The 26,770-nt window shown below is 43.7% G+C and overlaps 1 protein-coding gene across 1 annotated transcript in view; it reads left to right on the forward strand.

The window, feature by feature from the left end:
- TRANK1 (tetratricopeptide repeat and ankyrin repeat containing 1) overlaps positions 1–26,429 on the forward strand; it is a 48,329-nt gene extending 21,900 nt beyond the window's left edge. The window contains exons 11-24 of the mRNA XM_056857053.1: positions 1,018–1,194; positions 2,436–5,330; positions 6,944–7,143; positions 7,898–8,035; positions 8,593–8,736; positions 9,669–9,825; positions 11,689–11,777; positions 14,471–14,574; positions 15,895–16,027; positions 17,999–18,144; positions 19,638–21,905; positions 21,939–22,654; positions 23,082–23,183; positions 26,317–26,429. Coding sequence (XP_056713031.1) covers positions 1,018–1,194; positions 2,436–5,330; positions 6,944–7,143; positions 7,898–8,035; positions 8,593–8,736; positions 9,669–9,825; positions 11,689–11,777; positions 14,471–14,574; positions 15,895–16,027; positions 17,999–18,144; positions 19,638–21,905; positions 21,939–22,654; positions 23,082–23,183; positions 26,317–26,429 — 7,382 coding nt within the window. The remainder of the gene's footprint in view (positions 1–1,017; positions 1,195–2,435; positions 5,331–6,943; positions 7,144–7,897; positions 8,036–8,592; positions 8,737–9,668; positions 9,826–11,688; positions 11,778–14,470; positions 14,575–15,894; positions 16,028–17,998; positions 18,145–19,637; positions 21,906–21,938; positions 22,655–23,081; positions 23,184–26,316) is intronic.
- The last annotated feature ends 341 nt before the right edge of the window (positions 26,430–26,770 follow it).

Consider the following 26,770-nt stretch of genomic DNA (forward strand, 5'->3'; position numbering starts at 1 on the left):
TGCCATAAATAAAGTGCATTGTGTCGCTCAGTCAAACCTACCTCACAGTGTTATTGTGAGGGTAGAGAGAAGAACTGTGCGAGCTGCCTTGATCTCCTTAAGGAAGTATAGGATAAAAACACTATGGACACTTCAATGTAAATGGGCAGCAAGACCTTCCAGCTGATCAGTTGTAAAGCCATATCTATTTTTTTCAAATAAGCTGCTAAAGAAATGGTTGTCCACCTTCTTAGTCAAGGTTCATTTTATTCAGGATTTGAGGATAGGATTACAGCATCTCCCTCCAAGAGTATGTTACCTTCTCCTGCCACTGTGTCTGGGTTTAGGATTGGCAGCCAGGCAGGGATCACAGGTAGTCTTTACAGCTCCGTCTTGCTTAACAAAAGGCAACACTATGGAGTCCGCCTGTGTGTGTCTCTTAAACCATCTTTAGCTGAAGAGGCTGTAAGAGAGCCCTGTTTCTGCTTCCATAAACCACGGCCCTTTTAAAAGCAAAGGCCTGCATAAAAATGCACATGTAGCTCATTTTCCCTTCTAGCTGAAGAGCCAGGACCCAAGAGAATCTCTTGTTGCCAATAGTTTAAATGTAGATGAAATGAAATGTTTTTTTGGCTATTTGCACTAACTGTTGAATTTAATCTCATGCGGAGCCCCGTGGCGCAGAGTGTTAAGCTGCAGTACTGCAGTCAAAAGTTCTGCTCACAACCTGAGTTTGATCCCGATGGAAGTCGGTATCAGTCAGCTCAAGGTTGACTCAGCCTTCCATCCTTCCAAGGTTGGTAAAATGAGTACCCAGCTTGCTGGGGATCAAGTGTAGATGACTGGGGATGGCAATGGTAAACCACCCGAGAAAATTAGTCTTCCTAGTAAATGTCGAGATGTGACGTCACCCCAAGGATCAGTAAAGGCCCGGTACTTGCACAGAGGACTACCTTTACCTTTTTATTCCATGATGTCCCCCCCTCCCCCCAGGTAGCATATGACTATAATGTTGTGTTTTGTAATCTGTTTTCAAAGCATCACCTGATGGGACTGGACCCCTCCATGAAAAACCACTTCAAAAATGCTTGCAAAACCATGATTTCGAGTTGGCGTATTTGCTGTTGAGCTCTCGCACAAATCCTCGGGGTTTGTCTCTTACGGAAGGCGACACTCCTTTGCATGCGGCATTGTCCATTTGCTTTGAACACGGAGGTAAGCGTTCAGCTTGGGTAGGTTCATACACTTCCTAAACTTCATCTCCCATCACCGTCCCCTTAGTGATGAGAAGGTGGTGTTATGACGTGCAGCCCATTCACGTGGGAACGGTTCATAGCAATATCGAGTGGTCTGGTGGAGAGGGGCCATCGCTCATGTGGGCTTTATGTGCAGATTCAGTTCCTGGCACTTCCAGATGGAGAAGAAGCAGTAGCAGAGGAACATTCTCCATTTGACACTTCCCAAAACTGCTCCTTGTCAATATCAGAATAGATTAATCAATGATCTGTTGGCACAAGAAGCTGTGGGTCAGTCAGATGAAAACAAGGTCCTGGGACATGACTAACAAGCCCTTTAGGCCCTGGTTCATAAATATTCCAGTGTTTTTTAATCGAATCCTTTATAAATAACAGCTCTGATCTTGGAGACAAATAGAATATCCCTTAAGCTCAGCATCTATCCTTTTATGCTATGGGCTACATGCCCTGTGGCACAGAGTGGTAAGCTGCAGTACTACAGTAAAAAAAAAAAAGTCAAAAGCTCTGCTCACGACCTGAGTTCAATCCCGGCGGAAGTCGGTTTCAGGTCGCTGGCTCAAGGTTGACTCAGCCTTCCATCTTTCCAAGATCGGTAAAATGAGGACCCAGCTTGCTGGGGGTAAAGTGTAGATGACTGGGAAAGGCAATGGCAAACCACCCCGTAAACATAGTCTGTCTAGTAAACGTCGGGATGTGACAATACCCCATTGGTCGGGAGTGACCCGGTGCTTGCACAGGGGACTACCTTTAACCTAGATGCCTTGGATTCATTTTGTTAATGGTGATGCTTCCTCCTGGTGCAAGGAACCTTGCCTTGATGTAGATGTCAGGGAAAGGTTCTTCGTAGTGTAAAAAGCAACCCTGTTAATGGAATGGATCCATAAGATCCAAACTATTGACTCTTCTCTTTTTGGGCCAGGAAAGTCTGTCACGTATAGAATACCATTGTTAGCACATTATTTAAAAAAAATTGGAGGAGGGAGGGGAAGGCTGGGAAAGCTATAACAGGGATTAATTTCATTAGGTGTCTTACAGTGCAATCCTGAGCAAAGTTACAGCAGTCTAAACCCATTGACTTTAGTAGACATACAAGTGTATAATTACTTAGGACTACATTTTTAGGATTTTAAGAAAAAATGATTGATTTTGTTAAAATGTCTCTTCATCCTCTTATCTCAGTATGCTCTTTTCCCCCCCCAGATGACATTGGTTTGCAGTTCCTGAGCTACCTTTTAGATTTGTTTGATTCAGATCAATCCGCATTTTCATACCTTAGTCCTAATGTCCAAGACAAGAATGGAAATACAGTAATGCACATTATTTTTCAGAAAGGTGTGACAAAGCAAGTTAAGAAAATGCTAAGCCTGCTAGCGAAGTTTCATATTAAGTTTAATTTAAAAAATACCTTGGGGAGAGATGTGCGTTACAGGAAGAAAAAGAGTGATCCAGTGGTTATAGCTTGGAATGAAGCCGTGGCTGAGAGCAAGAAGAAATGTCGTCATGATGCATTCGCGCAGGTAGCTCGGAAGTCAGCCGCAGCCGGCAACAAATCCCAGCCAAAAAACACAAACCATTCGTCATCTGCACCGGTATCAAAAATACTGCGTGGAAAATTGCCATTGGATAGAGATCCTGATTACCCTAAGTGGGAAGAGGCAGAAGGTGCTGGAGTGCAAAATTTGACGTACAGAGATGTTAATAAGCCCTTGACACTACGAGAAGGTCTTGTGCAAGAAATTGCAAATTTGATCCAGAAATTGGCATTGGGTGCAGTCTTGATAAAAACGGATTTTGTGACATCTAAAGCACCAAAGCCATCCATGGCTACGATCGAAGATGAAAAGGGTGAGCATCACAGCTTTAGACTTGAGGGGCTGGCTTATAATGTTTGTGCCAACGGTGGAGATCCAGCAGGGAAGGCCTGTGCTGAGCTTAATAAGACCAAAGAAGAAGAGGACAAAGCCGCTGAAGACGATCAGCAAATTCAGGAGATTGAGGCGCACACTCAAGACTTCGATAACATGACATGGGAAATTGAATGCACATCTGAAATGTTGAAGAAGTTGGGAAACAAGGGCACCCCTCATTACATAAAGAAGAATATAATACATGTGATTCAACAGCTAGGAAATGGAGAGTGGACACATGGTGTCCAAAAGCGGCTGAAGCATCTGAACACTGACATTCAGCTCTACGAAGCAAAGTTGGACAAGGGGGGAAGGATGCTCTGGGAGCTTGCAATAGACTTTTCTCCCCGTTGCAGTGAGAATGTGGAAACGATCATAGAGCACGAGCTTTCGGTTCATCCTGCCGAAAAAACGGGGAGAGTTTACACCGAAATCATTCGACTATGGGACATTGTACTAGATCACAACAAACTTGACCATGCTATAGAAACAATATGTAGTGCCTACAAGCGTGGGCTTTCATGCATCCTGAGAAAAAAACTGAAAGGTATAAATACAGCTGTCATTTCATCCAACTTGCAAAAGCGCATTCCTCGGGTTTATGTTGAAGACAGCAAGCCAGAAAAGTCGAAAGGTCGTGTCATACCTGAATACTTCCCCCCAGCTAGTGCAGTAGAAACCGAATACAATATAATGAAATTTCATAGTTTTAGTACTAACATGGCACTCAACATCATAAATGATATGACTTCTACTGTTGAATACCCATTCAGAGTTGGTGAATTGGAGTATGCCGTCATTGATTTGAACCCTAGGCCTTTGGAGCCAATCATCTTAATTGGACGGAGTGGAACAGGAAAGACTACTTGCTGCTTATATAGGCTTTGGAAGAAATTTCATTCTTACTGGGAGAAAGTAGAGTGTGCAGGAGGTCCGTTGCTGGTCCGACAGGTGTGGCGCAGACTACAATTTGATATGCAGTTGGGAAATGCAGCGGCTGAGGAGGAAGATCACAATGGAAAAGAAGACAGCTGCAACTCTGATTCTGCTGAACTGGAAACAGTTGAAAGTACAGACGACGAGCAACAACCAAGTGAAGATGACCAAGATTCTTCAGGGGAAAATGATCCAGAAAGAAACGGGGTGTATGACTGTGAGGAAGAAGAGGGACATGCTGCAAAAGAATCTGAAAAACTGGAACATTTGCATCAGGTCTTTATTACTAAAAATCATGTTCTTTGCCAAGAGGTCCAGAGGAACTTCACTGAGCTCAGTAAATCTGCCAAGGCAACGGATCATTTCAAACCACTTGAGGCAAATGTTTACCGACTTCAGGATGTTAAAGATGAAAATTTCCCCCTCTTCCTCACATCTAAACAATGGTTTCTTTTGCTTGATGCTTCAATGCCGGACCCGTTTTTCCATAGGAATGAAGATGGAAGCCTCAAGCGCTTCATTACTGGCTGGTCCGCTAAAGACGATTGTCTTATCTCAAATTGGCAAGAGGAGGACGATGATGTTGATCTAGAAGTAGATTATGACGAGGATGAAAAGGCTGCAGAAATTCATGCTAAAGAGCATGATCCTCGAGTCTATGTGACATATGGCACATTTGCTCATGAAATCTGGCCCAAAATGGTAAAAGGCAAGTGTCCTTATAACCCAGCATTGGTTTGGAAAGAAATAAAATCATTTTTGAAAGGATCTATTGAAGCATTGTGCAGTCCCCAGGGCATACTGACAGAAGAAGAATACAAGAAACTTGGCCGGAAGAGGTCTCCAAACTTCAAAGAGGATCGTAGTGAAATTTATCAACTTTTCTGTGTTTACCAGCAAATAAAATCACTAGGAGGTTATTTTGATGAGGAAGATCTCTTGTACAACTTGTCTCAAAGACTGATGAAGCTCAATGACTTACCATGGTGCATCCATGAACTTTACGGGGATGAAATTCAGGATTTCACTCAGGCGGAGCTCGTGTTACTAATGAAATGTATCGATGACCCCAATGCAATGTTTCTGACTGGCGATACAGCCCAGAGCATCATGAAAGGAGTGGCTTTCCGTTTCAGCGACCTGAGATCGCTTTTCCATTATGCCAGTAAAAACTCTACTGTCAAGAAACAGCATGTTGTAAGAAAACCAAAGAGGATATATCAGCTTTATCAGAACTACAGGTCTCATTCAGGTATTGAAATTTTATATTTACAGTTATGTGGCTGCTAGAAAGGAAGGTTGGGAAAAATGGTTATTTGTATTTTGTGATGCAAAAGCTCTGTAACAGTCAAGTTGAACAACTGAGAATAAACCATTTGGAACACGATGGCTGCATTCCCCCATAACAACGAATTGAGATGAAACAGAAACTTGCCGGTGTTTTTAATGAACACCGTTTATTTGCATTCACATGATCCCCTCTCTCCCTGTTACACCCTGAGCTTGATTGAACAAGTTCTTCAATCAGTCAAGCTCCAGTTGACCGTGACATCCAAAAACAAATGTTTGAGAAAACTGGAGTGAACCCCCATAGTCCAGGGATTCTGAACCAGGGTTGAGGCTTAAAATCCCAGCTTGTAAGTGGTACACATGAACACATGAAGCTGTCTTATATTGAATCAGACCCTTGGTCCGTCAAAGTCAGTATTGTCTACTCAGACCGGCAGCGGCTCTCCAGGGTCTCAGGCAGGGGTCTTTCACATCACCTACCTGCCTAGTCCCTTTAACTGGAGATGCCGGGGATTGAACCTGGGACCTTCCGCATGCCAAGCAGATGCTCTACCACTGAACCACGGCCCCTCCCCAAACTGGCACTGACAGTGCTGCCTCAACAGCCATAGATAATGCAGAAGTCAGCCAATGAAGAACTCAACAGTAAACAAACACCGATTCATGCAGGCACCAGTTCATTCCTGGTATCAGCACACCTCTGTTTAATCCCAGTTTGTTGTGACGTTTAATGTAGCCACTCAGTATCTTTTAAAGTTCTGTATACGTACCAAGGCTGAACGTCATACGTTTTCTTTGACTTAAAAGCAGTGCCTTGGTCCCATTATAATTCTGCAATTTCCCCCCTGTGGCTTGATGGTAAGCAACACAAATGCTTTATATTATTTGACCTTGCAACAGCTGTATGATGTTGATTTGGCATTCTCTTATTTCTTCAGCGGGATAGTTTCAGGTGGGTCACCATGTTGGCCTGCAGTTGTAAAGTAGGGATTGGAGTCCAGTAGCACCTTAAAAGACCAACGAGATTTCCAGGGTAAAAGCTTTCGAGAGACGAAGCTCCTTTTGTCAGATACAAGTAGGGATGGAGATCCCTGAGCCCTTATATCCCAGTCAGAAGGAGGGAGGGGGTGTGCAAAGAAGGGAGTCAGGACACAAAAGTACAATGCAAAATGTGATCGGCTTGATTAAAGCAAGGGAGAAATGCTTAGGGGCAGAAAATTAGTGATAGGCAGGACTAATTTCCTGCATTTCTGAGAGAGCCAGCATGGTCTAGTGGTTAAGAGCACTGGTTTGGAGCAGTGGACTCTAATCTGGAGAAGTGGGTTTGATTCCCCACTCCTCCACATGAGCGGCGAACGCTAATCTGGTGAACTGGGTTGGTTTCCCCACTACTACACATGAAACGAGCTGGGTGACCTTGGGCTAGTCACAGCTCTCTTAGAGCTCTCTCAGCCCCACCTGTCTGCGGCAGTTACCATATTAAGTCAGACATCTGCCAACTTCAGAACATTAATGTTGTTTTATTTTCCATTTCCTGCCTTCAGTGTGTCAATTTCACCCAACTTGTCTTTGCAGGGATTCTCCACTTGGCCTCTGGAGTTGTCGACTTGCTTCAGTACTATTTCCCTGAATCTTTTGATCGTCTTCCTAGGGATCTGGGTCTCTTTGATGGGCCTAAGCCCACCGTGTTGGAATCTTGTAGTGTTAGTGATCTGGCAATTCTGCTGAGAGGCAACAAAAGGAAAACACAGCCGATAGAATTTGGAGCGCATCAGGTATGCTTTACTTAATACAAGGTATTCGGTGGATAGATAGTTTGTGTGTGGCCTAATTCCATGTCCGAATCCACTGTTCTCATGATCCCTAACAATGGCTTGGATTTCATGGAAGAAATTTCTGTCAGCGGAATGGGCCATCCTCGCCTGCAGGCCACAATGATCCCTGAAATCCTGGTTCTGGGAGACTGGGATTTCCCTCAGGGGCAGCATGATATGAGAGCTGGAGGTGTACAACGGGATGGGGAAATGAGCAAACTTGTCTGTGGGATCCAAGCTGTTGTTATTACTACTATAAATCACAGCGAGTAATCCTGAATTTTTTTCAGCCATCATTGTTTTTGTTCCAGTATTTGAATCTTCTTTGAAATGATGTCTTTCTTGCAAAATTGAGAATTCCAATGAACCGCCTTAGTGCCTGTTACAGCGGTCTAACTTAGAGGCTGCCACAAGAGCAAGAGTGATGGCCGCTAGGCCCTTCATTCTAACTGGAGTTGGTAAACAATGGGTAGGATCTAAACCAGGGGTCCCCAACATGAAGAACAACAAGACTTACTGGTTATCATTACTGTAGTCGTTCCTGAGTTCAGCTTCATACATTCACCTGCATCTTATTTCTCCATCATTGGCATTAACATTATTTTATGTACTATTGAGGTTCTTCAGTGGTTGCTCGAGGGGGAGTGTGAGAGAGATCTGGCTCTGAGCACCACACTTTGATTATAATGAGCTAACGTTCTCCATTTCATTGTAGGTAATACTGGTAGCGAATGACGCGGCAAAGGAAAGGATTCCTGAGGAACTTAGTTTGGCTCTTGTGCTGACCATTTATGAAGCGAAAGGCTTAGAATTTGATGATGTGCTCCTCTACAACTTTTTCACAGATTCGGAGGTATGAAAAGCGCTTTGCCATCTACCTTTGCAGAATTCACGCACGACCTTTTGACTGAGGGACGGATGTATCCACTGTAGAGCAGAATTGGGGGGGGGGGCTCAGATGCCTCCCCCAACCTCATAGCATTCTGCTCTGTGACCTGCAGCTTTTAATTTTCCTTGCGATAACTCTGGATCTTATTGGTTCAAAGTCTCTCTTTCAGGTTTTGTTTTAGCTTTGTTTCAGATTTCTGCTTGGTTTCAAATTCTTAGAATCCTAATCCTTTCACATTGCTTATTGGATGCCCCATCCTGTCGAATGTATTGACTTATGCTATGTAATTCACTTGAGACTCAGTGAGAAATGCAGACTATAAATAACATAGATAAAGACTAACGTAGACAGTAAGACGGCCAAATCCCATGGATTGAAGACCACTGGTTTAGATGGCTTCAATTCTTCACAAGGGTCTCTAATGTTAGCTTATCTCAGATAGTATATAAGAGCAGTGGGTTACATCCTATGAAATATAAGACGTTTTACAGTTGAGCTATATTGTTTTCCTGGCATTTCAGGCTTACAAAGAATGGAAAATAGTTTCCTATTTCAATCCTTCATGTCATTTCTCTGAAGAAAACAAGCTAATCATTGAAATACCCTTGGAAAAAGACACCGAACATCAGGGCAAGCCTCAGGTTCTGAATACAGAAATGTACAAGGTGATTATTCATCAACACATAATGTTCCTAGTGCCCCTCATTTGTTTACTTGTGTGACCAGATCAGCCATGGTGGGCCGGGGGGTGGGGTGGAGGAAGAGACTGTTCTTCAGCCACCATTTGGGCAAAGAGCACAGTTGTAGAAAGTGAAGAAGTGTTTGGTAGAGTGAGGCTGGAAAGCTTATAAGATGAGTGAGTGGGAAGATAAAAGCCCTTGGAAACAATAATACTAAGTGGAAAAGATGCCTATAGTCAGGACTTTTTTTGTGTGTGGTGGTACTCACTGGTACTGTGTACCTGACTGGCACCTTTTATGGGGGATTCTCCCAAGTTGTATGGGAGAATTGGTGGAAATTGGTGCAACCTTATACATGAATATCAGCACTTTTTTTTCACAAATAAAAGCGCTGATTATAGTTACCTCAGTGTTCAAGGGGTCTTATTTCAGATGCTGCGTTAGGATGCTTTTTGCATATGTCTGCTACCCCCTTAACATTGTGTGTGTGTGTGTGTGTGGAGGGGGAGGTTAACTGCTTTTTGAGCCATAAATCTGTGTCATAATCATACATACCAAGTATCTGTGCCATATCTCAGCTCTCAGAATCTGCAGCAGCATGGTGAGGGCTTCTTTCCTGGCCTGCTTGGGTTAAGCGGCGTCCTAAATATGTGTACCAAATTGCATTCAGATATGTCTGTCTTTAGGTGAGATAATAACATTATAAAGAAAAACCAAAAAGAGAGAGCGATAAGTTAAACCAAATTAGGTCATTTTTAAATTGTTCTTTGACTTGGGCTTTGGCCAGTCAAAGAAGATAAGATAGAAATAAAGAATATGTGTCTTTGAGACATTGGTCCAAATGCTTTTAGGGGTATTCCTGCTTTTAGAAGAGCCTCACTTGTGTCTCACACCTTCTTGAACTGCTGTAATCCTAGATGCTTAATGGAGAGTTAAAGCAATTATATACTGCTATTACGAGAGCCAGGGTCAATCTGTGGATCTTTGATGAAAACTGTGACAGGCGTGCACCGGCGTTTCAATATTTCATCAAGCGAGAATTTGTTCAGGTTGTCAAAACAGATGAAAATAAAGGTAAGAGCATCGTAAGATTTCTTCTCAGACAGATCCGGAACCGTTATTTGAATTTTGCTTAACATATGACGATACTGAGGTGATAGGGAGTTAACTTGGCTGCTTTGGGTAATTTTCACTTGCAAGTGACATGTTGAAGTAACTGACAGAGCAATCCTAAATAGAGTTGCACCCTTCTAAGTCTGTTCACTTCAGTGGGCTTGGGAGTGTATAAGAATGGTACTGTAAGTTTTCCAGTGCCGACGTTTAAGGAAATTCCAGTTGATTTCAGTTGGGTTAGTTAAAATGGAAAGCTTACATTCCTGGTCAGCAAGTAACTGCCAGAGGGCCATTTTGAGAAAGGAGTAGTGGCCGGCCTAGTCCCCTACTCCTGAGGCATACACACACCACAGTGATTGTCAGTCAATTCCATTCCAGCTATCGCCACCTTTCTCACCTCTGTCTGTCCCTGGCTTTGTTACTGGGCTTTCCAGTCACTGCCCTCTAATGTACACTCTGATAACATCTATCTTTAGTAAACTTATATAACATTTAGCGTTTGAAGGCTGTCAGAATGATGTCAGCGTTTTTCAAGCTGCTTCAGCACAAACAGTAGTTGTAGGTGGCCTGTGCTAGAACTCAGCTCAGTCAAAAGCGGGTGAAAAATAAAGGAAGATAAGTAGGGGCCCGTGAAACTCGCGGGAGGGAGGAATCCCGTCTCCCCTTTGCAGGCCCCCACTCGGTGAGTCGGCAAGAGAGCTGGGCTGGGGGGGGAGCTCACTGCGCCCACCCAGGGTAGCTCAGGGCGAGCCAGTGAATGAGCAGAGCTGGGGGAGAGGCCTGGAGCCACAATGCGGGGGGGGGGAATCACCTTAAAGCCTGGAGCAGCCCCAGGCATCTACTGTAGCAGTGACTGGGCCCAGGGTGGCCCCAGGTGACCACCAGGGCAGCAGCCATCCCAGGAGTGGCCCAAGGTGTCTGCTGTGGAGGTGGCACAGCCCAGGACCCACTCCCAGCATCGGGCATGGCCTGGCAGGCAACGCAACCAGGCCCAGCTCTCTGCAGCAGCAGCCACAGCCATTTTGAAACTGTGCAGACAACACTTTTTTAAAAAATCGGGGATTTAACCCCCCCCTTCTTTTTAATTAGATTTTTCTGTAGACCTATTGGGGTTCCCTAAGATTGCAGAAAAACCTGTTGGGGGGAAGTGTGCCTCCTATCTGCAGATTTATGCATCCGCAGTCAGAGGGCACATGTGGGAATTAGAAAGACATAAAAATGTTTTTTCCTAGCTGTGGCTCTCCGGGGTACAGTTTGCATGTTTGATCACAAATTGAAGTAATAGATATAAGAATCATTGATGCGTGTAAATCTGTGCTTCTCGTGTCATGTCCAGAGTAATGATGTATGGCTCTGTCCTGGAATCCTGTCTCTGCACTGCAGAGATCATTTTAGGACACTGGCTTGGAAAACTCAGCACTTTGGATGTTACTTTCGAAACCCTACATGTTAAAGTAGTCCAGTTTGTCAGTTTATCAGTTTGTAGAATAAAGTGTACTTTTGAGAAAGAGGGATCCTGCGAATCAAATGAGAGCACTTTCAATGTTGTTTTTTTCCATGATTGAGAAAGGTATTATACAGATGTCTGAGATTAACTTGAACCTACCACCTGAGGTTGAAGCTCATGTTGTATCAACCTTAGTTAGCCAGATTTAAGGATAACTAGCTGGTTTAGAAGGAACCATTACCGTTATTTAAGCTAATTCACAAATATTTGAGATGGCATAATTACTATGTGCGTTTGGATATCACAAAATTCACCTGTTAACTTTTCTGACTATACATCTAAAAGGTGAATTAATTTTCTCATCCTTTTGATTCTAGTCTTGGATGATAGCATGTTTGTTAAAACATCAACTCCAGAAGAATGGATTGCGCAAGGAGAATATTATGCTAAACACCAGTGTTGGAAGGTAAATCCACACATTTGCTTTAAAAAACTTTTTTTTTTGTAGGGGGGGAGGAGACAAGGGTCCAGATTCCCCCCCCCAAGCCTTTGAGGAGGCCCTTCTCATTATACTGAACTCCCCCCAATGCCAGATCTAATTATTCATATTGTCAATTCTGATGACCTAGTTTGTCACTGCTAAAGAAAATATCTACCAAAAAGTGTGAATTTTGTTTATTTAAAACATTTCATTATCCTGTTATCTATGACAAAAGATATACTGGTAGTATTGAAGAAGAACAAAGAAAATGTGATCATAAATTGCACAAAATTTCACTGAACCATGGAATTGACATCAACGAAATCTTATTTCGTTCATTACTTAATCTCTAGAAAAAAACATTTTAAAGTAGTAACATTACCCCAACTACCCATCATGATCTGCTTCAGTGTGATGGACTGATTTCTTTAAAAAAAATTTTTTTTAAGGTTTCAGTTAAAACACAACCTAGTTCATTATATCCTTATTTTTAGTTTGATGCAGGACAGATTTATGTGTGTTAAGCTCCCAGAGCCAACTCCTTCATCTTCTGTCTTTTCCCACCTCGACTTTCTCTCTGTTCCTAACCTAAGGGAAAAGGCCACAACCACTCACTTAGCCTTACTTCCTACAACTCTGCCTTCTGGTCGTCTTTCCCATGCCTGAACCCCTTCTTCACCAGTTCCATCCTTCCAACGTGAATCCTGTAACTACTACCAAATTCCTGTTTACCCTTCCGAGCCCTTACCTGCGGCCTCCGCTTTTCTTTTAATGTTTAGATGAAAAAGAAGGCTGGTGGTCTAATGTGCTGAATTTCCTCTTGGCATTGGCTGGGGAAGGAAAGATGTTCAGAGATGGTTGGGGGGCTGCATTTTGGCAGGGTCCTGCATAAGAGAGGGGTGAAGGAATGTGGACACTTGACCTTTTTTGGGGGGGCAGTCTGTGGGAGCCAGAAGTCTATAACTTTGAGGGGAGGGAAGGAGGTGAAATGCTAGAAGATGATGCTTGATTTTAGATAGACCTCAGATTTTAATTTAATGTTATTTAATGTAATTTAACTATCTATTGTACTCTGATTTTATTTACAATATTTATTTTTATCACTGTTATGCTGGTCTATGACCGTAATAAAGAAGAATAAGAGTTGGTTTTTATATGCCAACTTTCTCTACCACTTAAGGGAGAATCAAACCAGCTTATGATCACCTTCCCTTCTCCTCCCCACAAGACACCCTGTGAGATAGGTGGGGCTGAGAGAGCTCTAAGAGAGCTGTGACTAGCCCAAGGTCACCCAGCTGGCTTCATGGGTAGGAGTGGGGAAACAAATCCAGTTCACCAGATTAGCATCCACTGCTCATGTGGAGGAGTGGGGAATCAAACCCGGTTCTCCAGATTAGAGTCCATTGCTCCAAACCACCGCTCTTAATCACTACACCACGCTGGCTCTCCAACTCTTCTTCTTTTTTTGTCCTTCCTTGGTGAGTATTTCAAACCACAATTGGTGGGTTTGGACTTTGATTTTAGCTTTTAATTGTAAAGCCTGTATAGTCTGTGATAAAAGTGCAAAGAGTTTTCCTGTAAAGCTTACTGTGTTGAAGATTGTTTGCCCTGCTGATACTTGCTGTACTTAAAATGTTTTTTCCCCTTGCAGTGCAACACGAATGCTTATTTTTCATTGTCACTGATACAGTGTCAGCCTGTGAAATGTGACCAGCAGGTAGATCAATGATTGTGGAACAAATGCCACAACGGTATGAGAAAACAAAAACTTGCCCCTGACATTCTGGTAGATCAGAACATAATTAAATTGGCACAGTTTGATAACAGGCTGGATTCCTCACTGTTTTCATTTTTTAACCCAGTAAACTAACTAAATATAATATCCCTGCCTTAGTTTGGATTACTTTTTGCACAGTTGAAACACTTGGACTGTTTTCGTACTAGAGGATGGATGTTTCGTATTTTTCTCTGGGTTGCATAGTCACATTGGGTTGGATCCAGAGGTGTCTTTCCGCATGCAGAAGATGCCAGACAATGATGGAAGGGTAGCTTTACAACAAGCACTAGCGCACGCCGTGAGCTCTGTGAAATTTAAATGCACAGTTAAAGATCTGCTTGCAATGAATGCGCCCAAACTTGTGCTCAAATGGAAGTATGGGAACTGCGAAAGAACCTACCAATGACACCCCTGTTTGAATTCTTACGCAAGTGCTAATGGCTGTTCACGGTTCTTTGAATCCAACCCATGACTTAATGATTTTCTTGTGCATGTACTCTTAACTGTGTGGCATAGTTTGAGGCATGATTTTTTTCAAAATAAGCGAAGACTTTCATGAGTTTTTCAGATGCTGCTTTTCTAACTGGTAGGAATTACTTGCTAATGACAGCTCATTAAATATGACAGTATTACAAAAATGTTTTATATATAATTTTTAAAAATACATTGAGAGTCGGCGAGAGAGCTGGTCCTTTAACATTTAACATTTTTACTTGTAGAAGTAAAATTTGAAGTAAAAAATTGAGGTAAAATTTTGAGGTCTCTATTTCAAGCTGGTGTTACAGGCCTAGAAACAGTGTGGTAAAAAAGCTGGCCACCTTATCTTGCCTGTGGTGTGTTTTTTAAATAATTGGTTAATTCTATATTTCAGTGCCCTGAATAAAAGTGATCCTTGTTTCAGGTGGCAGCCAAGTGCTTTCAAAAGGGGGGAGCAGTTGAAAAGGAAAAGCTGGCTTTGGCACACGATGCTGTGCTTAAAGTGCAGTCGAAGAAAAGCAGTCCCAAGTAAGTGGTTTTTTAAAAAACTATATTAAAAACTTACATGTAGCTACTGGGTTGCACCCATGTGTAGTTGCTTAGTTTTCTGTCTCATAGAAGCACGCTTCTTGGCTCCTGCGATATATCTGGCCCTAACAAGTTCCATCTCCTTCTATCATTGCACAAAGGAATTTTCTGCTGCCCTCCTTTTCCATGTCCCAGTACTACTTGGTCTGATATTGCTCGTAGGAAAAAAAAACTCCACTTCGGAGTAAAATTCTTAGTGGTCTCAAGCTGGCAGAGAAGAGGGACAGAGTGGCAGTAGTTCCTGTCTGACATATCCTAAAGGGGATATCCTTCCCTATCCCACTATAGCCCAGAATGTCTCCCTGAAAGGCTGGTTGGAAAGCCAGTGTGGTATAGTGGTTAAGAGCGGTGGACTGTAATCTGGAGAATCGGGTTTGATTCCCCACTCCTCCACATGAGTGGCGGACACTAATTGGTACACTGGGTTGGTTTCCCCACTCCCATACAAGAAGCCTGCTGGATGACCTTGGGCTAGTCACAGTTCTCTCTGAACTCTCTCAGACCCACCTTCCTCACAAGGCATCTGTTGAGGGGAGAGGAAGGACAGGTGATTGTAAGCTGGGTTGATTCTTCCTTAAGTAGTAGAGAAAGTTGTCATATAAAACCCAACTCTTCTTAAAGCACCCTTGCACTTGTAAGAAGTGTGACCGAAATGTGTTTATTAAGAATTGGGTCTCAGATTTGGTAGCAAAATGCAAGTCCTGTGGGCTTGTAGGTCTGCCAGGAAAGAACAAAAGCATCTATTAGATAACGTTTGCCAGAACAGATCCTGAAGAGTGTGTGAGGGAGGCGGCAGATGAAAGCTTGAATCTACTAGAGCACTCCCACAGTTGGAAGGATTTCTGCCCATGGAGCCTAACTTCCTTGCCTCCCCTATCCCACTACAGCCCCGAATGGCTCCCTGAAAAGCTGCTCCTGGGGAGAAGAGGGAACCCCCAGGAATAGCAATTTGGGGAACATTTGCGACTGCAGCCGGAATGGGCAAGCAAAAAAGCCATGCTCTTTGGGAGGGGATCTGCCCATGAAAAATACAGCAAGGAATAGTGTTTCCTTCTCCTCCAGCCCCTTGCTCTTAAGTCAGGGCTGGGAAACTCCGCACTCCAGAGAATGTGTCCCATTGCAGGGGGAACGCATGGAAGACTTCAGTTCCCACCAGCATAACTTAAGCAGCCTCCTTTCTTACATGCTGGTGCTTGTGCTCAGACTAAGTGCTTGGAAGGTTTGTTTAAATGTGTGATTAACTTTTTGTTTTATTAACAGAGAAAAGCAAATGGAATACATGAATCTAGCTAAAATCTACCTGGAATGTAGTGAACCAAACCTGGCTCTCAAATGCTTGATTCATGCCAAAGAATACCGGCTTTGTGCACAGCTCTGCGAAAAACTAGGAAAGGTGATTATAGCCTCTCCTCTCCTTCTGTCTGTTTTTAAAACTGTGGGAATCTTACTGCCCTGATACAATAGTGTGCATAAGTTCTTGAACTCTCCCCCATCTGTACGGGGAAGGTAGATTTTGTAATTTTCAGCCCCAGCAGTGAATGGGGGGGCCTTGTGCTGGGCAGATAACCAAGACAACACCATGTGGGTATAACAGGCCATAGTTTTATAGATTACTGCTGCAGAGGTTTGGCTTGGCATAGGGCAGTGGATGCAAGGCATTGAGCGACCCGCCTGCTGCCCGATCGGAAAACCTATTCCTCACCTGGCCTGTTGAAGGAAAGAACCTGGGATGGAAGTGGTATGGAACACCTGGGTGCATGCCACTATGTGATCGCCCTGCCACCTAAGGGCAGGGAGACACCAGCGGCCCCTGAGCTGGGCAGGCCTCCTTAACCCACACCTCCGAGGTCCTTGAATGGGGCACCCAACCGGGATGATGGGCCTACAGGACCAATTCCCCCCCCCCCCCAAAGGATCCAGGCCAATGCTAAAATCGCATAGCAAGCCGTGGCAATTGCAAGATAAAAGAACAGAACTGCACAAATGAGTAAATGGAAAAAAAACTGTGCGATCGAAGCGAGGGAGGGTCAGCCGGGAAAGCTGCTGAGTTAGAATGTGTCCCTGGGTGCCTGGGAGGGCTGCATTAAAGCCGGGCAGATGGACCAGAATAAAAACTGGCTGCCTCAGATCTGCCTACTTGGCCCCTCTCCCAAAGACAGCCCGGGCTGCCACCTGATTGGCTGGGTAAGGGAGCTGCAGGGGTCTATGCAAACTGCTTGGGGCCCTGGGAAGCCCGGCAAAGATGGCCCCAGGCCCCAGCATGCCATCCACCACAAATGGAGGCCACCGGTAAGGCAGGGACCCGTTCATCTCATAGAAGGGTAGGAAATCAAATTCATTATAACCTTCTGTTGTTGGAAATAATTTTGAGGTTTTCAGCAATCAGTATATCTACCAATTAAAACCTGCTGAGTGGAGAATAATTTTTGAGGTGTTCAACCATCAGTGTATGTACCAATTAAAACCTACTAAGGGGAGATAGCGGTGCTGGAAGGATGGGGACAGGGCAATGGCTGGAGGGTTGGAGGGAAGGAAGGGATTGAGTTGGCAGGAGTGGGGGTGGGGGAAATGGCAAGGGCAAGTTGGCAGCGCGATGCTTGGAACCAGCAGCCATGTGCCTGAGGGGAGGGAGGCTTGTAGCAAAAAGTGTGTCCTTCATAGGCAGGTAGGGACGTTTCCCCGCGGTCACCCCCGCCAACTGCTTCGGGGCTTCATTTTGATTATGCATGCCTTTCCCGCCCATCAGAGGTCACCTCACTCTCCCTGCGCATTTTACCCGTGTTTTCCAGATGCTGTTTTAGGCAGACTCTGGAAAATGCAGGCAAAATGTGTGGGGAGAGGAGAGCAAGGTGACATCTGACAGCCAGATAGGGCACGCATAATCAAAATGAAGCCCCGAAGCAGTTGGCAGGGATGACCGCAGGGAAACGTCTCTGCATAAAAGGCCATGCTTTCTGCTTCAGGCCCCTATCCCACCCACCACCTTGCCTGCTGAGGGGAGAGGAGTTTCGGACAGGCTTTTTCCTCTCCATTCTCTCCCCCTCTCCATCAGCAGGCGGGTAGTTGCAGCCCCAGGCTTGATGCAGAAAATGCAAAGGATATACTTTCTGCTTCAGGTTTCCTTCCCCTCTGGCACCTGACTGATAGGGGGTCTGGTTGGCTGGAAGGTTGGAGTGTAGAAAGATGCAATGGAGAGGAGAGAGAAGGCAGGGAAATGGGAGCCTGCAGGGGAAGTGAAAGAGACAGACAGAAAGTACTGGTTGGGCAGTGGCAGGAGGGGAGGGAGAGAAGTTGAGGGAGAAGGCAGATATTTTTGGACGAAGGCTGATGGAATTGCTGCTTGTAATACACTATTGTCATGCAGGTGAAGGATGCTGCATATTTCTATAAAAGAGGCCAGTGCTACAAAGATGCGTTCAGGTGTTTTGAACAGATTCAAGAGTTTGATCTAGCGCTTAAAATGTGTTGCTATGAAGAACGGTATGAAGAAGCGGCCCAGTGTGTGAAAAGGTGCGTATTTGAAGAACGTGTTTTTAAATAGCCTTTGCAAATTTGAAAACTGCTATTGGGTTGAAAAGTATGTGGCACTGATATGGCGTATCTGAAAGCCTGGGAGAAAACTAATACCATGTTTCAGAGGATATTTTGGAGCACTTTGCAGAGGCATAATAGAAAAGTACACGTTCTGTGTTTTTTTTACAACACCCAGTACTTTTGTTTTTAAATCAGCTTTGCAAAATCATGCATGCAAATTATATGTCTTGGTTACAGAATGTTATCTCCCACTCTTTGCATGCAGATGATTATAAAAAGCCCAAGTTAATTTACTCATCTCTGAAAAATATTACTCATACCAGGTGTGTGTGCGTATATGCGGGTGGGAGGAGGTGTTATTTTAGGTATGAAAGTTGGTTATCAGGGACAATTCACTACTTACATCAGCAGAGGTTTTACCACTGTTGTTTTCAAAGGTGCAAAAATCAGGTTACTCTGTTTATTCAAAAAGCCGCAAGTGGGTGTGTGGGGAGGTGTTAAACGTTGTGGAGCAACTTAAGTGGGTGTTGCCATTGCAGGACTGTTGAATTTCTAATATGGAAGTGCATAGATTGGGTAAGAAGTTGCACATTTGAATGTTGCATGCGCGACTCTCAAATGTGCATTTGTCTCAGTGTAGGAGGGGAACGGATTTGTCAACTGGCCCCTTTCATCTAAATAAATGGAGAAGTTCTGAATGGGGAAACTCTTGCATGTATGATGCAGTTTTCAGATCACCAAATCAAAGTGACTGTGATTGTTTTGCCACTGGTGGAAAAAATGCCAATGATGTTCCTCTTGTATAATGTTATATTAAAAAAAAAAAAACAGTGGGAAGCAAGAGAACAACTTCTATGTACTGAACTCATGGTCTCATTTGCACTGAAATACTAATGCTTTAAAGTGGATAAATACAATGAAGGGACTTTGTTTCCATTTAAAATGATGTTTTCTTAATTACAAAAGGGTGGATCCCCCACCTTTTTTAAAAGTGCTGACACTTGAAGGGGCAGCTTTGCTAAAGTATTCAAAAGCCTAATAGATTTACAAAGCTATCCTAAGCAGACTTACATTCTTTTTACTCCATTGGAGAAGAAGAATTGTTGGTTTTTACATGCCAACTTTCTCTACCTTTATCAAACCGGTTTACAATCTCCTTCCCTTCCCCTCCCCACAACAGACACCTTGTGAGGTAGGTGGGGCCGAGAGAGCTCTAAGGGAACTATGAGTAGCCCAAGGTTACCCAGCTGGCTTCATGTGGAGGAGTGGGGAAACCAACCTGGTTCATCATGTGGATGAGGAGTGGGGAATCAAACCCAGTTCTTCCGATTAGAGTCCACTGCTCTTTACCCACTACACCACACTGGCTCTCAAGCAAGGTGTAATTTTGCTTAGTATTGCATTGTAAATGTTTGACTGTGTCAACTTCTAATTCACAGTTGACATTTACCTCTATACATTTTTTCCAGATATGAGAAAATTTTAGGGAAAGGAAGGCAGCTGGCTTCAAAACTTTCATACACAGCAAGCCAGTTTTATCTAGAAGCTGCTGCCAAGTACTTGAGTGCAAACAGGGTCAGCGAGATGATGGCGGTGCTCTCCCACCTTGACTCCGAAGACCAGCTTGTGTTCTTGAAAGATCACAAATACTTCTCTGAAGCTGCAGACCTGCTGAAGAGGGAAGGCCGAGACGAAGAGGCAGCGAAGCTAATGAAGCAACATGGCTTCGTGTTGGAAGCAGCAGACCTCACTAACCAGAAAGATTTCCGAGCATCGTGTTTGCTCGCTGCCGCCCGCCTTAGCATCGCGGGTGTTTGTAAGCTGCAGAACTTAAAAGCCATCTTGGAAGAAGCCTTGGAGTTGTGCGAACAAACCAACCAAAGATCTGGCAGCGCTGAGGCAACGTATCTGCTGGGAATTGAAGAGAAGGACTTCTGCATGTTGAGGAAGGCCTTCCACATGTTTTTGTGTGTGAATCACCATGCTGGTGCTGTTGAGGCGCTTTTTGGAGCAACTCAGTGTGATGAAAAAAGTGAGAACATCTTGAGATTGGTTGCCTCGTATGGCATAGAAGCCATTCTGAGTCTGGTCAAGGCTTTCCAGAAAGCAGCCACGAACGCTGAGAAAGAAATGGTTAAGTCATGTTTTGATAACTTCGGCATTGCACTAATGGATAAAGGTTTTTGCCAAGTGTCCCAGAACGAAGCTGGATGTATTTTGGAGTTTTTTCCTGAGTATTCTACCCCCAGAGAGAAGAAAAGAAGTGACCAGTTTGTTGTCCGCCTGGAAGAAGTGAAATCTGCTCTGAATAAATATTTATTGAATAGGCTTGTTGCAATTACTCACAGTTTATTTGAACGGAGCTTCCCCAACCTTTGCAGGAAATTCATTGTTGGCTTGAAGTGTGAGGATGAAAACTGTGACGACTTCCACAGAACGTTGTCACGCCATGAGATAAAATCTATATTTCACTGTAAAAAGCATTTGGCTACAATAAACGGGCTACTGTTGGAAGCAAAGCGAGTGTTCCCAAAAGATGTCTTTTGTGAACCTAATGCCATTGATGAACTTTTGACAGCTGATAAATATGCACTGTGTAAATCCTTTATAAGCGCCTTCTTTCCTAAACATTTCCATCTGAGAATGGTGTCTGAAAACCCAGTGGCATGCAAAGAGATCCTGAGTCTTCACAGAACCTTAAATCCTTGCAAAATGGTGCTGAGGGAATACATCAGATCGGAGTTGAAACATGAGACGGCCCGAAACAGGAGAGAATCAACTGATCTGTGGTTGAGGGCCATGCTGGTCTTCGCCTTGACTTCCAGTTACCCTGATGAGTTTGAGAAGCTTGTTTTTAGAGAGGAAGACGAGTATAACCGAGAATTAAAGTTGCTTGCAGAGAGGGGAAGAGTGAGGCCGAAAGGAATAGAAGGCAGGTATGGCATGCTGGTGCCGGACAAATACGCAGCAAATGCCGAAAGTACCCACTTGTGTTTCATTCGACTCTTTCAGAGCTCTATGGACCAGTTCTACGTTCACAGAAACGTTGAGGAGTGTAAATTTCGTTTTTTCCGCTTCATGAACGTCCTGGTTAGGAAAGGTGTCTATCCTTTGATTCCGAGCATAGGAAACGCAGTGGCTTTACTAGAATTTCAGTTTGTCTTAGGTTGTGCTGTCCTGATGCGCCTCTGCAAAAACATGACTCTTTGCCTTCCCAAGAGTTACATTTCTCTCTTCCACTACTGGGATTTTTTATTCCGAAGAGATCATAACAAAGACTTCTCGTATTCCATTATACAAGACTACAAACCCGAAGACACAAAGAAAGCCATATGGGGTTTTAAAAAACATCTCATGTATTTAGCTAATGTTCTGTGTAGATATGAAAACTTCAACGTACTAGTGGATGCTTTTGGCGATCCTGATTATATCATATCGGGAGAAGCTGAGCGCACAGTGGTCCTCTGCTTAGTGATGTTGATAAATGCTGACCAGGTGCTCAGCTGGAAATACAAAAGTGTTTTAGTGGAACACTTTCCCACCATCAAGGAAAGCCTCCTGGAACTGAAAAAGGACCACCCTTCCAAAGTGCCTGAAAGATTGCTTAGGATTGTGAGCCTGATGAGTGAAGCTTCGGAGGTTAAAGAAGTGGTAGAAGGCCTAAAGGAGCTCTTGTTTTGCCGAGACGAGGAGTTTTTAGCTGACTGTCGCTGGAGGTGGGATCCCAGAGGGACGAGGTGGACCTGGCATGAAGACAGCAGAGTGCTGAGGGGCATCTATTACGAGGTTGCAGACTTGGACAGGTTTGCGTATCTCAGTCAGGCAGATGCTTTTGAAGAGCCGGAAATGGACTTGGAAAAAGACATCTATGTAGAAGAGAGGAAGGACCCGTTGGCTAACATTGCATCCATAAGGCAGCAGAAGCAACAGCAGAAAGCCTCCGCCAAGCGGAAGTTGAAGTGCTTCTTCCTGTTTGTTCGCTGTTGCATTAGATGGAAAAGGGTTTCCATCTCAAAGCCAGAGTCCTTGGAAACGCCACTGGGAGTCTTTAAAAAAGCAGATATTGACGGAACGCAGTGTGATCTCTGTGGAGTGAAATTTCTCCAGAGTCCTGACAAATTCCTTACTCCGAGAGAAGATTCTGAGAAGGAACCTACCGAAGCAACAAGGCCAATGGAGGGTGACTGGGAAGAGAATGTGGAAAGAAATGAAAACTTTACTGCTGGTGAAACTTTTGAGAGTCATATAATCCTAGATGAGCATAAAAATAAACGTGCTTCTTATCAAAGATACTATGATTTTTTCAAAGAGGAGGTGGATCCAGTAATACGTGATGGAATGGGTGTGGTGGAAAGCATTGAAGAAAATACATGCATCAGAGGCCATTTGGAACACTCTAAACTAAAGAAAAGAAAAATCCAAGAAGCTATTAAGAAGATTTTGGATACAGTAGAAGACATCTACAAAAGAAAAGCATGGTCTGATGGTAAGCCATTTTGATCTTTTTCATAGGTCCCACCTTGGCAATCAAGAAAGTTCTGTACAAATAAGAAATGCTTGGGCTGAAATTAAAGAGCCTTTAAATCATATCGAGAAGCACCCTTTCCAGAGCCCTCACTGTGTAGATGTGTGTTTTTTAATGGGATCCCATGATAACAACAGGTTACTTATTTGAATTAGGTATCAGAGCCACCATCAAACGATCTCCTAAATCCCTGAGACCATCACATATATACTTACAGATTTTCTCTCCCAAACCAGTTCAGTTCCCCCCCTTCTCCCTGATGGATGTCCACTGTGTGATTTCCAGATTAATCTATTCCTGTATATTCAAAATATGCTGAGTCACACTTGATTGTTCCCATTCCAACCATGGTTCTGACTTGGGGTATCAATTTGCAATTCTGTTCCAGCTGAAGAAACTATGTCCAAGTTGGCTAGGAATTTAGGCACTAACCTAGACGACGCTCGCAAATGGCTGAAGAAAGCAGAGGCCAGCCTACTACAGGAGGAGGGTATGTTGCCAGTCTTACCAAGATCCAAATATAACAAGTTGCTCTGTAATTTTATGTCCTGGAAAAAAAAGTATATAACTGACCATGGAACATATAATTGAGGACGTTGGACTCACTATTGGATGCCATAAATTAAATCAAAAGAGTTTCCGTCTAGGCATCAGGAAGAATTTTCTAACAGTTAGAGCTGTTCCTCAGTGGAACAGGCTTCCTCAGGAAGTGGTAAGCACTCCTTCCCTGGAGGTTTTTAAGCAGAGGATAGATGGCCGTCTGTCAGCAATGCTGATTCTATAACCTTAGGCAGATCATGAGAGGGAGGGCACCTTGGCCATCTTCTGGAAGTATGGGTCACTGGGGGGTGGGGGGGAGGTAGTTCAGAATTTCCTGCATTGTGCAGGGGGTTGGACTCTATGACCCTGGTGGTCCCTTCCAACTATGATTCTATAATTAAGTCTTGGCACCGTAACAGGAGAAGCTTCCCTTATTGACATTCTTTCGCCTGCCCAGAGTCCCTTCACGTGGCAGTCCTAGTCATAGCCATAAGAAGGAAAGGCAGGGATGGCTAAAGCCGTCTTTGCAAGGAGAAGGAAATTCTTTAGTTGGGGTGCCAGTTCTAGCACAGATACGCGGGTCGAGCAGTGCCCACTGGCGGTCAGACTGGAAAGAGGACAGGCTCACGTACCTTTCACTGAGAGCCAGCGTGGTGGTGTGGCTAGAGTGGGGTCAGGGAGAAATGGATTCATATCTCAGCTCTGCCACGTAGCTCTCCCAGCCTTAATTATCTCACAGCGTTATGGCGAGGATAACATGGGAAGAGGAGAGCCACTCTGGATATGAGCCACCCTGGGGTCCTTGGAGGAAGGATGGGATCGATACAACACATGAAAATAAATGATATTGTAACAAGCTGCCCTTGCCCAAATTTCCTTTTCTATGCAGCTATTAAAGATATAGGAACCCTCCTTTGCATCTGGTCTCTAGACAAACTCCATCTGGGGTAGGCATCTGTTTTGCATCTGTATGCTGTTGTCTTGCTTCACATGGAGTAGTTCTTTGGAGGTTTTTTGCTGTGTGGGGCTGTTTTTGCACAAAGAATTTTTTGTGTCCACTCTTCCCTATCTTCTGAGAAAGGAGATAAACGTTACCTTAGTATTTTGTCTAACAAGTGATCCTGTAACTTAAAGAGTTGCATGGAAGGCCAAAATGGAACTGCTCTCTCTCTTTATGGAAGTATTGCATAATCATTAATTACAGAATTGCTGTTTTCTTTTTGAATTATCTCTTTATTAGTACTGAAACAGCAATCATTTAGAAACTCAGAATCTAACCCAGTTAAAACTGAATATCTGTTTGCCCACCTACTACTGTGGTCCCATTTTTTTCTGCTTCATTTTAATGCCCAAGTCCTCATTATCACAACAGTCATCTGAATTTGGTCTAGTTTTTTTGTGCCCCATTACCAAGAATTAAAATACATTATGTCATGATACTAATATTGCTACATCAGCAATTAAGATTACAATTTTAAAAATTAAAACAAGTTACAAACTCATTCCTAGCTCTTTAATATTGTTTAATCTTCTTGTTATATGGTAGAGAGCCTGTGTAGTGGTTAAATGTGTCAGACTGGTCCCCACTTGGGCCGGTCACACTCTCTCAGTCTAACTTACCTCACAGGGTTAAGAACATAAGAAAAGCCACGCTGGATCAGACCCAGGCCCATCAAGTCCAGCGGTCTGTTCACACAGTGGCCAACCAGGTGCCTCTAGGAAGCCCACAAACAAGACAACTGCAGCTGAGTTATCCTGCCTGTGTTCCACAATACCTAGTATAATAGGCAATCTCCTCAGATCCTGGAGAGAATAGGTATGCATCATGACTAGTATACATTTTGACTAGTAGCCATGGATAGCCCTCTCCTCCATGAACATGTCCACTCCCCTCTTAAAGATTTCCAAGTTGGCAGCCATCACCACCTCCTGGGGCAGGGATTTCCACAATTTAACTATGCATTGTATGAAGAGAGGTGATGAAGAAGAGTTGGTTTTTATATGCCGACTTTCTCTGTCACTTAAGGGAGAATCAAACCAGCATACAATCACCTTCCCTTCCTCTCCACACAATAGCCCCCCTGTGAGGTAGGTGGGGCTGAGAGAGCTCTAAGAGAACTGTGACTAGGCCAGGGTCACCCAACTGGCTTCATGTGTAGGAGTGGGGATACCAACCCAGTTCACCAGATTAGCATCCGCCGCTTATGTGGAGAAGTAAGGAATCAAACCCAGTTCTCCAGATTAAAGTCCACCACTCCAAACCACCACTCTTAACCACTACACCACACTGGCTCACGCTAGTTGTTGTGAGGATAAAACAGAGGAGGGGAGAATGATGAAACCCAACTTGGGTCTCCATTGGGGAGAAAGGTAGGGTACAAATAAAGTATATGAACAACCATTAAAAAATAACAACCTTATACAAAAATTCTAAATCTTCAGTACAGTTGCTGTGTTATTAATTAAATAAGGAAAGATATGTGACAACCTAAGTGAGAGGGAAAAGAGAGAGAAAAATAGAGAAAAAGTGTCAAATCAGCAGCAGATAGGGCAGCACTGAATAATTCCAGAGTTCTTTTATGATACTTATTTCACATTTCTTCACAATTCTTCTTTCCACTGTGTCATTCTGTAGTAGGATGTACCTTGGCACATGCTTTCCCTTGGCTAAGGGGAAAAAGTGGGCCAAGGCACTGGAGAAACAGTGAGGTTCAAAGTCCAGCAACTGCATACTTCTAGATGTGATGAGGACTTAAAATGCCAGCTTCCATTTGAAGTAAAGACCTATCTACATCTTTCATAAGCTGACTCATATTATTCCCATTCCTAACTCATTTTATTTGGATGCGAGGTTTTCTTGCTGTTGAGAACTTACTGCTTGGATTGGTTGAAAAGCTGAATGACATGATAGAGTTTTAAATAACCAGTCTGTCAGAATTGTGATCGCCAGGTGGAAAACGTTCCCTGCCCTCTTTGTTCAGGGTTGGGGGCCTTGATTGGGAAACAAGCTTTGCTATATACTTGGCAAATGTGTGTGTCAGTACCTTTCCACACTGAACAGCTCCTTCCTTTTTTCTCCTTAGAGTTTGACCATGACAAAGACTTGGACAATGAAGTCAAAGGTGAGGAGATCAACTTTGAAGAACTACACCACAGGAAGCTCTCAAGAAAACACAAAAAACGACAAAGAAGATAATTTTTTTAATGCTGAGGTCCCTTCCCTATTGAATGCTGTCTTTTATTATTTACATTTGAAAAACGAACATTGGCATGTATAAACAACAAAAAAGTTAAATGTGCCAACCAATGTTTTTTTCCTTTTTTAAAAAAATTCGTAATTTGGGATAGAAAGTTAACAACCAGTTTAATAGTGATCACGGCCATATTTTAAGAGTACCCAGAGAGGCTAAATTTCAGATGCAATCAGCTCATCAGGAAGACAGGGTCTGGAATTACACATCTGGCAGAGACCCAAGTTTTGGCTGGACAGCTAAAGCAGTGGGGAAGAGGGTGCTGTTTAAAGCAATTGAAGTGTCA

The sequence above is a fragment of the Euleptes europaea genome, chromosome 11 (assembly GCF_029931775.1).
Source record: "Euleptes europaea isolate rEulEur1 chromosome 11, rEulEur1.hap1, whole genome shotgun sequence".
Taxonomy (NCBI): Eukaryota; Metazoa; Chordata; class Lepidosauria; order Squamata; family Sphaerodactylidae; genus Euleptes; species Euleptes europaea.